This window comes from Rhea americana, unplaced genomic scaffold, assembly GCF_003343005.1.
Source record: "Rhea americana isolate MKP2758 unplaced genomic scaffold, rheAme1 scaffold_18, whole genome shotgun sequence".
NCBI lineage: Eukaryota > Metazoa > Chordata > Aves > Rheiformes > Rheidae > Rhea > Rhea americana.
Genome location: NW_028185927.1, coordinates 7,001,456 through 7,014,500, shown reverse-complemented (window position 1 = coordinate 7,014,500; position 13,045 = coordinate 7,001,456). Strand labels below are relative to the sequence as shown.

Sequence of the window (13,045 nt, the reverse complement as noted above, 5' to 3'; positions counted from 1 at the left end):
GTACAAGCCGGGGGCTGACCTGCTGGAGAGCAGCTCTGCAGAGAAGGACCTGGGAGTGCTGGTGGATGACAGGTTGACCATGAGCCAGCAATGCCCTTGTGGTCAGGAAGGCCAATGGTCTCCTGGGGTGCATTGGGAAGAGTGTTGCCAGCAGGTGGAGGGAGGTGATCCTGCCCCTCTACTCAGCCCTGCTGAGGCCTCATCTCRAGTACTGTGTCCAGTTCTGGGCTCCCCAGTCCAAGAGAGACATGGAGCTACTGGAGAGAGGCCAGCATAGGGCTACAAAGATGATCAGAGGGCTGGAGCACCTGCCCTCTGAGGAACAGCTGCGAGAGCTGGGGAAGAGAAGACTGAGGGGGGATCTGATCAATGTGTACAAGTACCTGAAGGGAGGGTGTCAAGGGGATAGGGACAAACTCTTTTCAGCTGTCCCATGTGACAGGACAAGAGGCAATGGGCAGAAATTGAAGCACAGGCAGTTCTGCCTGAACATGAGGGGGAAGACACGCTGTGAGAGTGACGGAGCACTGGAGCAGGTTGCCCAGAGAGGTTGTGGAGTMTCCTTCTSTGGAGATCTTCAAGGCCCACCTGGATGCAACCSTGTCTACCATGCTGTAGGTGACCCTGCTGAGCAGGGAGGTTGGACTAGATGATCTCCAGAKGTCCCTTCCAAACTTAYYGATTCTATGATTCTATGATCTAAGGAGCTATTTTGGAAGCCCAGAGCATTCTGCRAGCTTTGTGTTTATTATGAGACCACAGAGCAGTAACAGATTACAGTCTGCTGGCTAACACACACAAATACATCTAAATATTACCACTAAAAATACATCACTGACTCATCTCTACAGATCACAAGTACAAAGCCAATAAATATCACAGTTTTAAAGCATATATTACTTGCTGCCCTATAGATAAGTACTTCTGCATCTGGTAAAGACATTTTTTTTTATTAAAAGGAAAAAGAACAAAACACAGGAATGTTACTAAGAACTGCTAAAAGATGGAAATCTCTTACTACTTACTAAATATATCAGAAAATACACATATATTTCCAGGTTAGACTTTGATRTCTTCCCCTACATTCCTCCTTCCTTCAGATCTCAAATTCCTGAATGTGTTGAACGTATAAACCTCTTCAATATGCACAAAGTCACATTGGTGATACAGGCTGTGTATCCCAATATTATATGTGTGTGTATTTACACTATAAATATGATAAACAAACCTAATATTGCATCTCAAACGTATAAGTTAATAGTTAAAGCTACATCAACACCAATTTGCACCAGCAAGTTTTTTCTGTCTCGAGTTACCACTTCTAGCTTCTCTTCACATTCTCCTGTACCATCTTTCATGCTTTCAATGGATAGAGTTCCTCTGTTAAACTTAGTCCTGCAAAATTTGAAGTATGGAAATAAATCCATTACATTTACAAAAAAAAAAATCAGACTCCAGACATGCCTAAATATTCAGTACTTGTATATGATCTTTCTGGAATTTGGGGTTTAATTATTTAAACTTAGTTAACAGGAGCTGTCCAAAATGAGCCTRGTTCTGACTGGTAACAAGCAACCACAGACTGAAGATTGAAAGGCCACAAGCATTTTAGTAAAAATTCAGAGAAGTCTACTTGATTAAAAATCTCCTCCTCCTTATTGCACACACACCTGAAAACAGTCTCCTCTCTCTGCAAAGACAGAAATATGCAATGCTCTAAGGACAAACTATTAATGATGCAGCACAAGTACTATTCCAAGTCATTCCTCCCCTCGCATGTGATTGCAGTCTGGGAAATGACAAATTCTGAAAATCCTGCATGCTAAAAATGGCATTTCTGAATGGAGAGAGAGAGGGGAAAAAAAAAACAAACAAACTGTCAAACAGTTCTTTACCCAATGTTTCAATATTCTGTTTTTATTCTAAAAATAACCACCTATTTACTAATGCTTAGAATGCTGCCTTCTAGGAAAAGGAAACAGGATGAAATGAAAAAAATTCTTCTCTTAAATACACTATCTGAACACGCTCCCTACCTYCTCTCAGGGATGAGCATACAGAAGTGCATCAACAAGAAAAAAAAAAGGCATTAAATCGTAAGATGAGTAACTCCCAAAATTTTGTGCCAAAAGACACCAGATACCAGAAAATTCTCTCTTCAAAAATTCTAGCTTTGTAGGTGAAGCAAGTTTTGAGGTTGCTGTTTTCCTAATATAATGGAAAACATCAAGGAATGCTTTTTTCAGAAGTGTGAAGCTTTTGTTTGGGCAGAAGATCCTTGCAGTGGGGCTAACAAGCCTGCTGGCACTACTTGGAGCTCTCTCTACATGAATGTGTTATTGCCTTTCAGCTTTTTAACTTTATTTCTAACTTTCTTCTGTTTCTAGCTCCATAAGTAAATTGTGGTTTGCAGGGGGCTGATAAAAGTTTGTTGTTGTTGTTGTTGTTGTTTAAATGTACTGGCCAAAGATTCTCTAGAGATATTTTCCATCATGACTCACAACTCTTCCTCCCTCCCTATGCTCTGTCAGTCTAGATCCCACAAGAGAACCGTTTAGTGGTGAGAAGCAGCTCCCAGTACACACAACACTTGACACAAGCCAAACAAAGTGAATAGACCAGATTGAAAGTCCTCCTCAAAGTACCAGATACGCTTCTTTTAAGGCAGTGACTGGACTCAGATGACACTCAACTTCTGCACAAAAAGCACATGCTCCTGGAGAACCAAGGCTAGAACTATCAGTCTACACCCCAAACTCTGCTCAAATCTTTCAACACAGAAATTGCATACAGAAGAGCAACATATCTAGGACAAGAGACACATGAAAGAGCCAGTGCATCGTGATGCACACTGGCCACCATCACAAAAGATCTGTTACRTGTTACAAACAGGGGCGGCCTCTGAGGGCAATCCAGCGAGGACCCTGGGGTTGATCGCTTTGAATAGTGGATTTAAAAAATTTGGCAGGTAACTTTGTCACAGCATGTCAGGGCTGAGTCGTCCTGTTGGATATCTTAAGGTCAGATAAACGCTGAATGCCAATGGAATTTGCAGCAACCCTTGTGATCTGCGTATGGAATGCTTCTCCCCAGTTATGAGACAAGCTGTTGAAGCAATAGAGACATTTGCTTCYGAAGATCTAAACCGAGAGCTTTGTTCTCCTCCTTAGAAGTTCTGGGGTTCACCTGGATCCACAGTACATAAAGTGATCCAGCTGGGGTATCTTTGTCCAAACGCCAGAAGCAGCAGCTACTTCTTGGGTTTTTCTAGGATGTTGAGGAATTTCCCTCGAGTCATTTCTCTAGCTGAAATCACAAGGAAAAAAGAATAGATTAAAGAAAAAAAAGTCAGAAATAAATGTATCATTTGCAGTTTTAAATGGGATAAGAAATTYATTTAGATTTGCACTGATACTAATAGAAAAGATTCTGTTCTTAAATAAAAATAAACCGATCAGTCTGCATTCCTGCTTCAATTCCTGACAATCTAGAAATGCAGGCAAGGCCCGGAATCTCCTAAACTCGGCAATAATTCCCACCGGCTGTCTCATTACATACAATCTACGCTTTCTATTCCTACTGCATTATGCTCCTGCAGCATCTCCTTTTCCGCTTTTGTACTATCCATCTCTGAAGGGTGTAATCCAGATCTCCATCACTCTGTCTCAGAGCAATTGTTCCTGGATGTTATAATCCGTCAGAGATTATGGAACTCTGTCTTTCTCCATTTCAGGATTATTGGTCCCTGGACGCTATGATCCTCAMCAGAAATTAGACAGCATTTTCTCTCTCTCAGCAGTGTCAGTCCCCAGATACTGTAATATAATGGGGTTTATATTCCCTCAGTGCAGTTCATCTACGGATGGTGTAATAAAGTAAAGTTTATAGAGCTTTGGTCTTCTCTCTCTCTCCACACTGTCAGTCCTTCGATGTTTAATACAGCAAGGCAAGGTTTACAAGTCTCTCTCTCGCTCTTGGCACCATCAATCTCTGGTAGCTGTATTACAACAGGGTTTACACAGCCACTTTTCTGCGCAAGACACTGCTGACTCGTGAGCCCGGAGGCCCACAGGCTGGCAGAGCAGCCCTAATACTACTTTTGTCTCACAACAACAACGCAATGCATCAAAGACGGCATGATTAGTGACCGAGTCCCGGAGAGAGGCAATTTCCCCACCGGTGCTTCCCTTCATTTCTTTTAAATAAAGGTGCGAGCTTTGTGCTGGACTGATGGACGACAGACACGGAGGTTTTCATCCGCAGGACCGATGCAAGCATACGTGCTACCTCCACCCACCCCGGAGGGAGGGAGGGAGGGGACAGCACTTCATTTTCTGTTTTATCATTCAATTCCTGACCTTTCTACTGAGAGAAATGACAACTAGCATAAAAACCACAGGTGGGTTTGCTATTGGGTTTTCTTTCTATATTACTGGATAATCTGCTAGAATAAAAACCTAAAATGTAATAAAATTGTTCTGCTTAAAATACTCAATACTCACCCTCCAGTAAAGATATTTTGTTATTCTTAACCTGGCTGATTARGATGTTCCTTACAGCCCCACAGTCTTTAGGTCACTACATCTAACTCGTCTACCCAAAACTGAACCGCGAGGCACCGGAATCAACCAGAACCCTGTGCRATAATTGTTATTATCGACACCTTGGTAGGTACCGGCGCTCCCGGGCCGGCGCTGCTCGCGTGCTCCGCGTTGCAACGCCCGGGATTCGCCCCGACCTGCCTCCCGGGTCGGGGCGCGAGCCGCCGGGAGAGGCCTGCCCGCATCCGCGCGGAGACGGCGCTGCCGAGCTGCAGGACTGTGATTTTGTGAGGAGCTCGACTGCCACGCGTGAACAGCGCGATTAAACAAAAACGCAGGTTTCTAGAGAYTGCAGTCAGAAATAGGTTTCTCGGCGGATTCTCGACACCTCCCCGCCTTTCACCGACCACAGCGCACGGTTCTGAAGCGCTTCCGACGGAGAASGCGCAAAGTCAAACTACGGCCGAGAGCACGGGAAGTTTTCCCGAGCGAGTCCCATATAGGAGATATACGAACGGTGACAACTCCGCTCCCCCCGCAAGGGCTGCGCCCCGTAAATCAGGCAGCGAGCGCAGCCTCCTCCTGCGCGCCGACCGAAATTGCTGTGGGTTGGGGGTTGCTCCGGAGCACGTGCCCTCCTGTTCGCYTGTCATCGGAGATGTTAACATTTCTGATTAATTCACAGACCTCTCATTTTATTCCTCATTCCTTTATCCTTGCTATCCYGTTCTGCTGCAGCTTAAAGATTCTTACCGACCTGCTACAATAATCACCGCCCGCTTCCCCCCCCAGCCCGGTGAAATTGTTTAGTGATGCCAACCGCGCTTTTAATTTGCAAGACATCAGACACAGAGGTAATTTATACCAACATCTGTTCATTTCTGACTTCTGAAACAAACTCGCACATGCTGCTACAAAATCCCATTAGGAGCAGGAGACAGCCTTCTGCTATTCTGTATTCCTCTTCTCCTCACATACCCGCTCTTGCAACGGCGCTTTATTTTTGAAGATACGATGCCAAACTGAAAGAAAGGGCCTTACGTCTTTGTATATACATGAAAATGGCCAGGAAATACGTCCTCATACYGCAGACAAATCCCAGCCAAACTAAGGGGAAGTTTGCATAAACATTTCCAATCTCGTTTTCCCTGCTTCAGCTGCCTCTCTGATCTGCCCAAGAATCACAGTTAAATGCATTCCTGGTAAACACAGGCCAGATACATATTACATGATACTGCTTTGAAACGTCCTGCTATTTCTCCTTTGTTCCTCTTTAATCTGCACCAGAGTACGTCTTGAGCCTGGGTTTTGCACAGAAAAGCCTCTAATATTAAACTGACTCTTCTGCTCAAGTATTGCTTCTGATAAACGATTCCTTAATAATGGGAATATCATTTCCAACCGGGCCTTTTGGAGCTTGCCGCAGTGAGGTACGAGCTTTCGAATAAAGAAACCACCACCCACATTCTAAATATGATTGCGGTCTAAGAGAGCTGCTAAAACCTGTCTTAAGCAACTACCCAAGGGACCAGCAGAAGCCAGTAGTGTGGCAGACAGAGGTAGAATTTTTTAATTAAAAGGTTGGACAAAACTGCACCAAAAACCTTAGGGATTTTTTTTCTTTTTAAATGGCTGCTTAAACCAGAGACTTCCCTAGTGAAGAGAGGGCTGGAGCGCGGGTTTCTTTGTACCAGCGAACAGGCACTGGGGAGGCTGGGCAGCACGAGACGGAAGCGGGAGTCTCCACGTCAAGCCACGATTTACAACCTCCCCTGCGCCGTGCCTCTCCGGCAACAGCAAAGCGATTGCGACGGCCCCGTTACAAATTCACCTCACCTAGCGGGCAGGAGGGAGGGGGCACTGAGGACCACAGGGAAAACATTCTAAAAACGTTACCCGCGCTGGCTGCAACGACGTCGAGCGCCCGAGCAGCCCCCGTCGTTCAGGCGCCGGCCCTGCGCAGCGCCGCCGGGCTGTCCGAGGMACGGGGAGCGCGGCCCGAGGCAGCCCAGCCTTCCGCCGAGGAAGCGGCGCCTCTCGGGAACAGGGACTGCACAGGACGGGCTGCGGCTGGCAGCGGACGGGGAGATTTCTATTTGATAGGGGAACACAGTAAGGTTTAATATAATCTCCTCTTAGGACTTCAATCCCTCAATCCCGCATTTAGCCTTGGTGCCCAGGGCTCCTTTCCTACCACAACTGTCCCCAAGCTGCCTCTCTGCAGTAAATTTTGTCGTTGCTGGTTGAAAAGATTCAGTAGTACAGATTGATTTCCTTCAAGTGAGGAGATGAGGGATTACCAAAAGCAGTCCTGGYTAACAGGATTGGGTGCAGAATCTCCTGCTAGAGCAGCCCACTCTGCCAGTGTTTTGCATCCTTCCACCACGACATATGGGTTTCATTACACAAAGATTTTCCTGATTTTAACTTTGAGGCGATTACTTTGGAAACTCAGAGCTATCTTTACATCTATAGCAATTTAAAGGTTAAGTAACTTTTTAATCAAATGACAAAGACTCGTAATGTATTTTCTTCAATCGAAAATGAAAACTGCTGTTCCGGATGTTCCTTCCGGTGACAGCTTAATTAGAAAAAAAAACCTGTAAGGGAGATTGGGGTTCAGGCTGATCGCTCCCCTAAAAAGCCTTCTCACACATGTGACAATACAGGACGCACTGGGTCATAAAGTCTGGATAACCAGCAAATAATGGGCAGATTTACTACTATAAAACCAGTMACAAAAATAATGACTTACACTTATGTAAGCAACTTTCATCCTGGAGGATCCGTAAGCAACACGCACGTACGCACAGCCCAAACACAGAACACCCAAACGCACAGCCACAGCATGCTTGGTCATGAAGCCCATACCAGAGATGGGTAACAAGTTATCATACGTTTATCACGATCATTATACCTTCCTCTGCTCACTAGATCACGTCTTCCGGCTGCTTCTAAAAATCTCAGAAAAAAGCCTATGAGCAAACCACAGGTACTTTAAAAGGAAGTCACCCCACTAAAGCAGCACTTCTCTTTCTCCCTCATATACACCACTCCCACGCAAACTTGACTGCGGTCTGTAGCATAAGCTCTTACCTGAAAACACAGCAGGACTAAAAGCTAAGTATCTTTCTACTAAAAAGAACTGGAAATATAATTATTGCCCTATGAGCAGAACACGTTTTTAGCCGAGATGTCTTGCAATATCACACTCTGAACGTTGGCCTTCTTGTCATCAAAAGGGCTGTCTACGACCACCTGCTCAAGGCATGCAGTCTGTCTGCCTACCTGTCAAAATCTTCCACCCATTTAGTCCCTTACACTTGTACTTACGGCAACTAAAACTTACGGTTTTTAAGCACAGGTTTCCTTTAAAATACCAGTCATGCACTCCAAAATTATTGCTTTGTCTTAGCAGTATGGAGACAACAAAACAAGAGGGTTTAACCATGAAGACCAACCAACGGAGGTTACTAGCTCAGGGTGAAGAGCACGAATTGCAGAACGTGCCTCTGACTTAACCCTTCTACAAGCAGGGCTATCTTGTATCAGAAATTATTCCTTCTGTCCTGCTACCCAGCGCTGAGACAAGACATAACCATTCCTCTTCCTAGCTGGCAGGATACATGAAGAGGTACAGGGGAATCTGCCTGTGTCTAATTCTTGCTTAGCGGACCTGTGAACGCCAATAGCAAAGCCAAATCTTTTGGCTGGGCTCAACTTCTACCACATTTGGAAGGGAAATAAAATCAGCCACAGGAGATGAAGGCAAAAGGCAATCTGAAAACAGCAAAATATGTTAAGATTGATGTTATTAAATTACCACTAAAAGAGAGGAGGAAAAAAAAAAATGAGGCTTACATCAGCTAAGGCCTATAGAATATTGCAAGTCAGCCAACAACATAATCTGTGCTTTGATCATTAGGAGGACAGMTCTGTATGGATCACTTTCTATCTCCAACTTGCTTTTATCTCCTCAGTCCATGCATATTTATAAATGGAAAGTCCAGACCCCCCAAATCCTACCACCATGTGGAAGCCTGCTGGCACCAGCTCAACCCAAAATTTTCCTCCATAGAAAGAGCTCCAGTTACTCCGCTAACTCCGTACTTCCTTAACGTAACTGCCAAGGGAAGTGTTAACCGACTGTGGCCCTGGCAAAATATAACATATAACAAAAATTTTATAGCTATAATATAATTAATACTGATTAGTTATAATAACATGTAACAGTATAGAATACATATATGTATGGTGTGTGCATTTGTGACTCACRCACTGAGCCGAGTTTTGCAAACAGCAGGAACTGCCGTCTCTGGAGAGCGGTGGTCAGCAAACGCAGCGCCAACACCCTTCACCGAAGACTTATGTTTATTTACACTGAATACCAGCCTCATCATCCTGCACTCCTGAAACACGTTTTTGGGGTAAGATAACATAAAATCAGCAGAAACCCACAGATGGGCTAAGTCTGCATTACTACGGCATCTTTTGATARTATCAAAGCACTTGCAAAGTTTATCAAGCTTTATAAAATCCTTGAGACATGCAGTGATTTAATTTGCATTTCGAGACGGGGGGTCACAGCCTCAGTGAGCAGTGATGTACAGATGTAGACTAAAGGAGTCAGCAGCAGCGCTGGAATTCAGGCTCTGAAAGATGAGCTCTGTCAAGTCCTGCCGCAGCAATTTAAAACATTAACACCGCTCTTTGTCCAAACCCTTACTGCCCTTCCCTCGGTGACGGAAGCGGCAGAACCTACACTCCAGCTGTAGTTCACAGCCTGGCGTGTTGAAACACCGAGGAAGGTGGGCTTGCACAAAACCAGGCTGCAARCCAGAGCAGGTGAGGCACGAGCACCTGCAGGGTCTCTAACGGAGCAGTGGCAAACAGCTGTGGCCGGTAAACTTTTAAACCATTGAAACCATTTATTTGGTGAGTGTTAGCTAGAGCCCTAGGAACTGAGGAGTCAAATACCTAATCCTCCCTTGAATCAGGAAATCCCAAGTATGACCTCTTTCCATCTGCTTTCTCTCTGTCCACAGTAGTTATGTTTTATTGTGCACCTGATGAGAGATCATTCAAAATTATCCACAGTGGCAAGGCTAGATCTGCTGCAGATCGAGATTTCCTCAAAAATGTTATTGCTGTTATCAGCAAATACTGATAATATATCTTTCCTAATAATAATAATAATAAAATTACATTCCCTCTCTGCAAAAGAATTCAGCTTGCTCTCCGCACTGGATTTCCCTGCCTCGCAAGGCAGCACCGTTCTGTTAGCGCTCGGCTGCAAACCATGATGTTCACAGAACTCCAAATGTAATAAAAAAATAGCTTAAAAAAACCCCACTACAAGCAGTATTCATTCATATACAGATGAGCAAAGCCAGTCAAGGAAAACACTTGAAGCAAGGGACAACAACATCCTAGCCCATGTCCAGAGAGCTACTGAACTTATGCTCCTGGCCACAGATACTAGGATATACAGGTATTTTGTATTGAGTGACCCCTACGCTAAAGGAAACTCCTACAGYACCTCCCTCTCATAGGGGCTGCCTGCAGCCAGCATCCTGCGAGGCCAAAGGCCCGATCCCTGCGACCCCCAGAGCAGGGAACGAGTTGCATCTCCTCRCCACGAAGCCAATAAAAAACCTCTCTTGATTATAATTTAGATAAGAGCCACTGGATTGAATAATAATGTCTGAAACTCCCCTGGCTGTTTCACCTTGAGACGTCCATCACTGGGTTAAACATGATGCTAATTGCATTTGGATTGATTAATTTCTCCCACTCCTGTCTATTCGAATAATGCTTAACAAAATAATCACAGCACCCAGAGCCAAATCTTCTCCGTCAAAGGAATGAAGCCATCAGAACCAGCAGAGATGAAAGAAATGAAGATGACCCGTAATTACTGCTACGGTGATATCATTACCATATTATAGAAAATGAGTGTACATGGGGGGAGCGGGGGCTGTGATTATTATTTATTTTTTAATGGAACCTTACATCCCCAGAATACAGATCCGACACAGTGGAGCATACAGAAATACAGAACTAAAAGAAATTTTGTGCATTAAATTGCAAAAATACAGTGAACAGTGAGGCTCTAGATACATCAAGTGTCTTGCACTGTGAGCTGGTCTTTATTCACTTCACTGTTTTTCCATTGCAATAACACTTTGTATATGACTAGCATAGAGATTTAAGGTGCCTACCTTCCCAAAGAAATCCTCAGGCATCTGCAGCAGAACTAACCCATAATCCTTATGCTAAAAGTCATTCTCCTTCAGTATCCCTGCAAGTTGTCTGTCTTTGAAGGTTGGCATTCAGATTTTTAATCTACAAAACCAAGTCTGTTTTTCAAAGAAAAGCTAGCAGGCAAGAAATTTCTATTCTTAAATGCAGATTCCTACCTGAAAGCAGTTACAAACTCCATGACCAGCAACAGTAGATCACTTAACTATTCATTATGCTGATTCTGTAAAGGTATCAAATACACCAAATGGAAGAATTCAGGATTCAAGAAAAAAAAAAAAAAAAAAAGTTATCCTAAGGAAGTCCTTCTGCTCCCTTTATTCTCCAAAATACACTCCCAAAGCCCCTCTCATTTGAGAAACAAATAGCTTGGCAATTGTATAAGATCTTCAGACACCTGTGCACTGCAATTCTAATTGTGGTTTATACAGTTCACTTCTCTCAGTGCTGGTTATGTCTGCCCCCTAGTCTCAGACTGAAGACAAAAAAAAATATGCAACTAGCAGCTTAAAATATTTATTCTGGAATAAAGCCAAGGTCAAACATACACAAAAAAAATCCACATGCCAAAAAATGTCAAGGCCTGAAACCAGGCACTGACTCATGAAGCTAATTAAACACAAAAATGATTTTCAAATATTTTAAGGCTAAAGAAACAAATTCGAGTTATGCTTCTAATATTAAATGCACTATTAAAGCCAATATTAGATGGCTGTTGAGGATATTTTTAGGCATGTCTGCAAGGCGTTAAGCGAGCGTACGTCAGCACTAGAACAGGTAGAGCCTGGGAAAGCCTGACCGCTTGGTCGCAGAGCCGCTGGGAGCGAGCGCTGGGACGGGATGGGGCACGTTTCAACAGGAGGCCCGCGAAGGTTTGTCTCTCGCTGCCTGCAAGGAGAGGAGGGGAGAGGAGAGGAGTCCGTGCGCGCCCCCGCAGCCCGGCAGGGCGTCAAGACCCGCTGCCGGCCGATGCCTTCTCACCCCAGCGCCTCCAAGAGGARCCTGCCTCATCTTCGCAGCGTGCGGAAACGAGACCAGAACTGCCCAAGAGGCCTGCAGCCCCGCTCCGCCGAGCGAGCGAGCGGGGCTGCCCCCGCGGGCGCGCGGCCCGGAGCGCTCCCCGACGGCCCGCAGAGCGGCACGCGTAGCCCCCAGGCTCCTCCGCCCGCGCGGGGAAGCGGGCACGCGCCGGCCGGGAGCAGAGCAGGTGAACCCGCACACCAAGTTTTTCCAAGTCTTATCGGGGCCGGGCAGGCAGGGCCAGGGAAATATCTGAGCCCAGGAGCCAATAGGGCCAAAGGGATTAAAAGTTATTAGGAGTAGAGAGAATTACATATTTACAGTACAGTTACTGAAAAATAATCGTGTAATGATTATGTAAGTCCCCATATTCCCATTGGCTAATAACGCCGGGATACAAACTGTACGGTTATGCAAGTCAGGGCGCACAAATCCGACCCGAGTACGACAAGGCACGCCAAAGGGAGGCTCGCAGCTCTGCGTCGCCAGCTCTGCGGCTGCCTTCCTGCCCTCCAAAGGGAAGGAACAAGTCCCTTCCAAGAGGCTAGCTCAGGGCTTGAGCTGCGAAGCAGAATTGATTTTTTTTTTTTTTAATTTCACTTCCATCCATAAGCTTTATGAGAAGAGACAGCTGSATGAAGCAAGTTCATACTAAAATATTCTGTGTCTATTTGTCCAGAGATGTCTTGACTCTAAAAAAGAGACTAAATTTTTAATGTGTTCTAATCCTCAAGATTCCTCATTGACATAGTTTTCAGTGTAGATCAGTGTAACTCTGGACACAATAATAAATCATCAAAACRGAAGACCTCTATGAAAAGAAAATCCACACTTTTTGTGACTGAACAGTATTTGATTTACACACAAAACAAAACATATCATCACCTTATCCTCACCTTTTTCCTCTCCTGTCTGTTCGCTGCTTCACTGAGTCTAGCTCCTTTACTTTCAATCATTCCAGTGCCCTGTATCATGCCTGCTGCTCACCATGAGCCTCTTCTCTCATCAACAAYACGCTGAGCTGAGGAATATCTGGAGGTCCAGAATAGGGTTCTGGGAATTCAGAACCACCTATACCAACTCCAAGTTGGTGGCAAGACATCTGAGCAAATACAGTAATTCAGCAATGTTACAGCTTTCACAACATCCAAACATTAAATCCAAGTGAATAGTGAAAAAAATATACATTTGGAAGAGTCAAAAACAGGGAAAAATCTAACCTA

At 44.7% G+C, this 13,045-nt stretch overlaps 1 protein-coding gene across 2 annotated transcripts in view; it reads right to left on the bottom strand.

Moving 5' to 3' along the window:
* Nucleotides 1–728: 728 nt before the first annotated feature.
* LIN52 (lin-52 DREAM MuvB core complex component) overlaps nt 729–13,045 on the bottom strand; it is a 44,611-nt gene continuing 32,294 nt past the window's right edge. The window contains exon 6 of one of the 2 annotated variants that reach the window (XM_085301736.1): nt 729–3,306. In XM_085301736.1, coding sequence (XP_085157862.1) covers nt 3,251–3,306 — 56 coding nt within the window. In that variant the 3' untranslated portion in view covers nt 729–3,250. Of the gene's footprint in view, nt 3,307–11,441; nt 11,691–13,045 lie in introns of those variants that run through there. The other variant, XM_085301735.1, reaches the window with a different exon arrangement.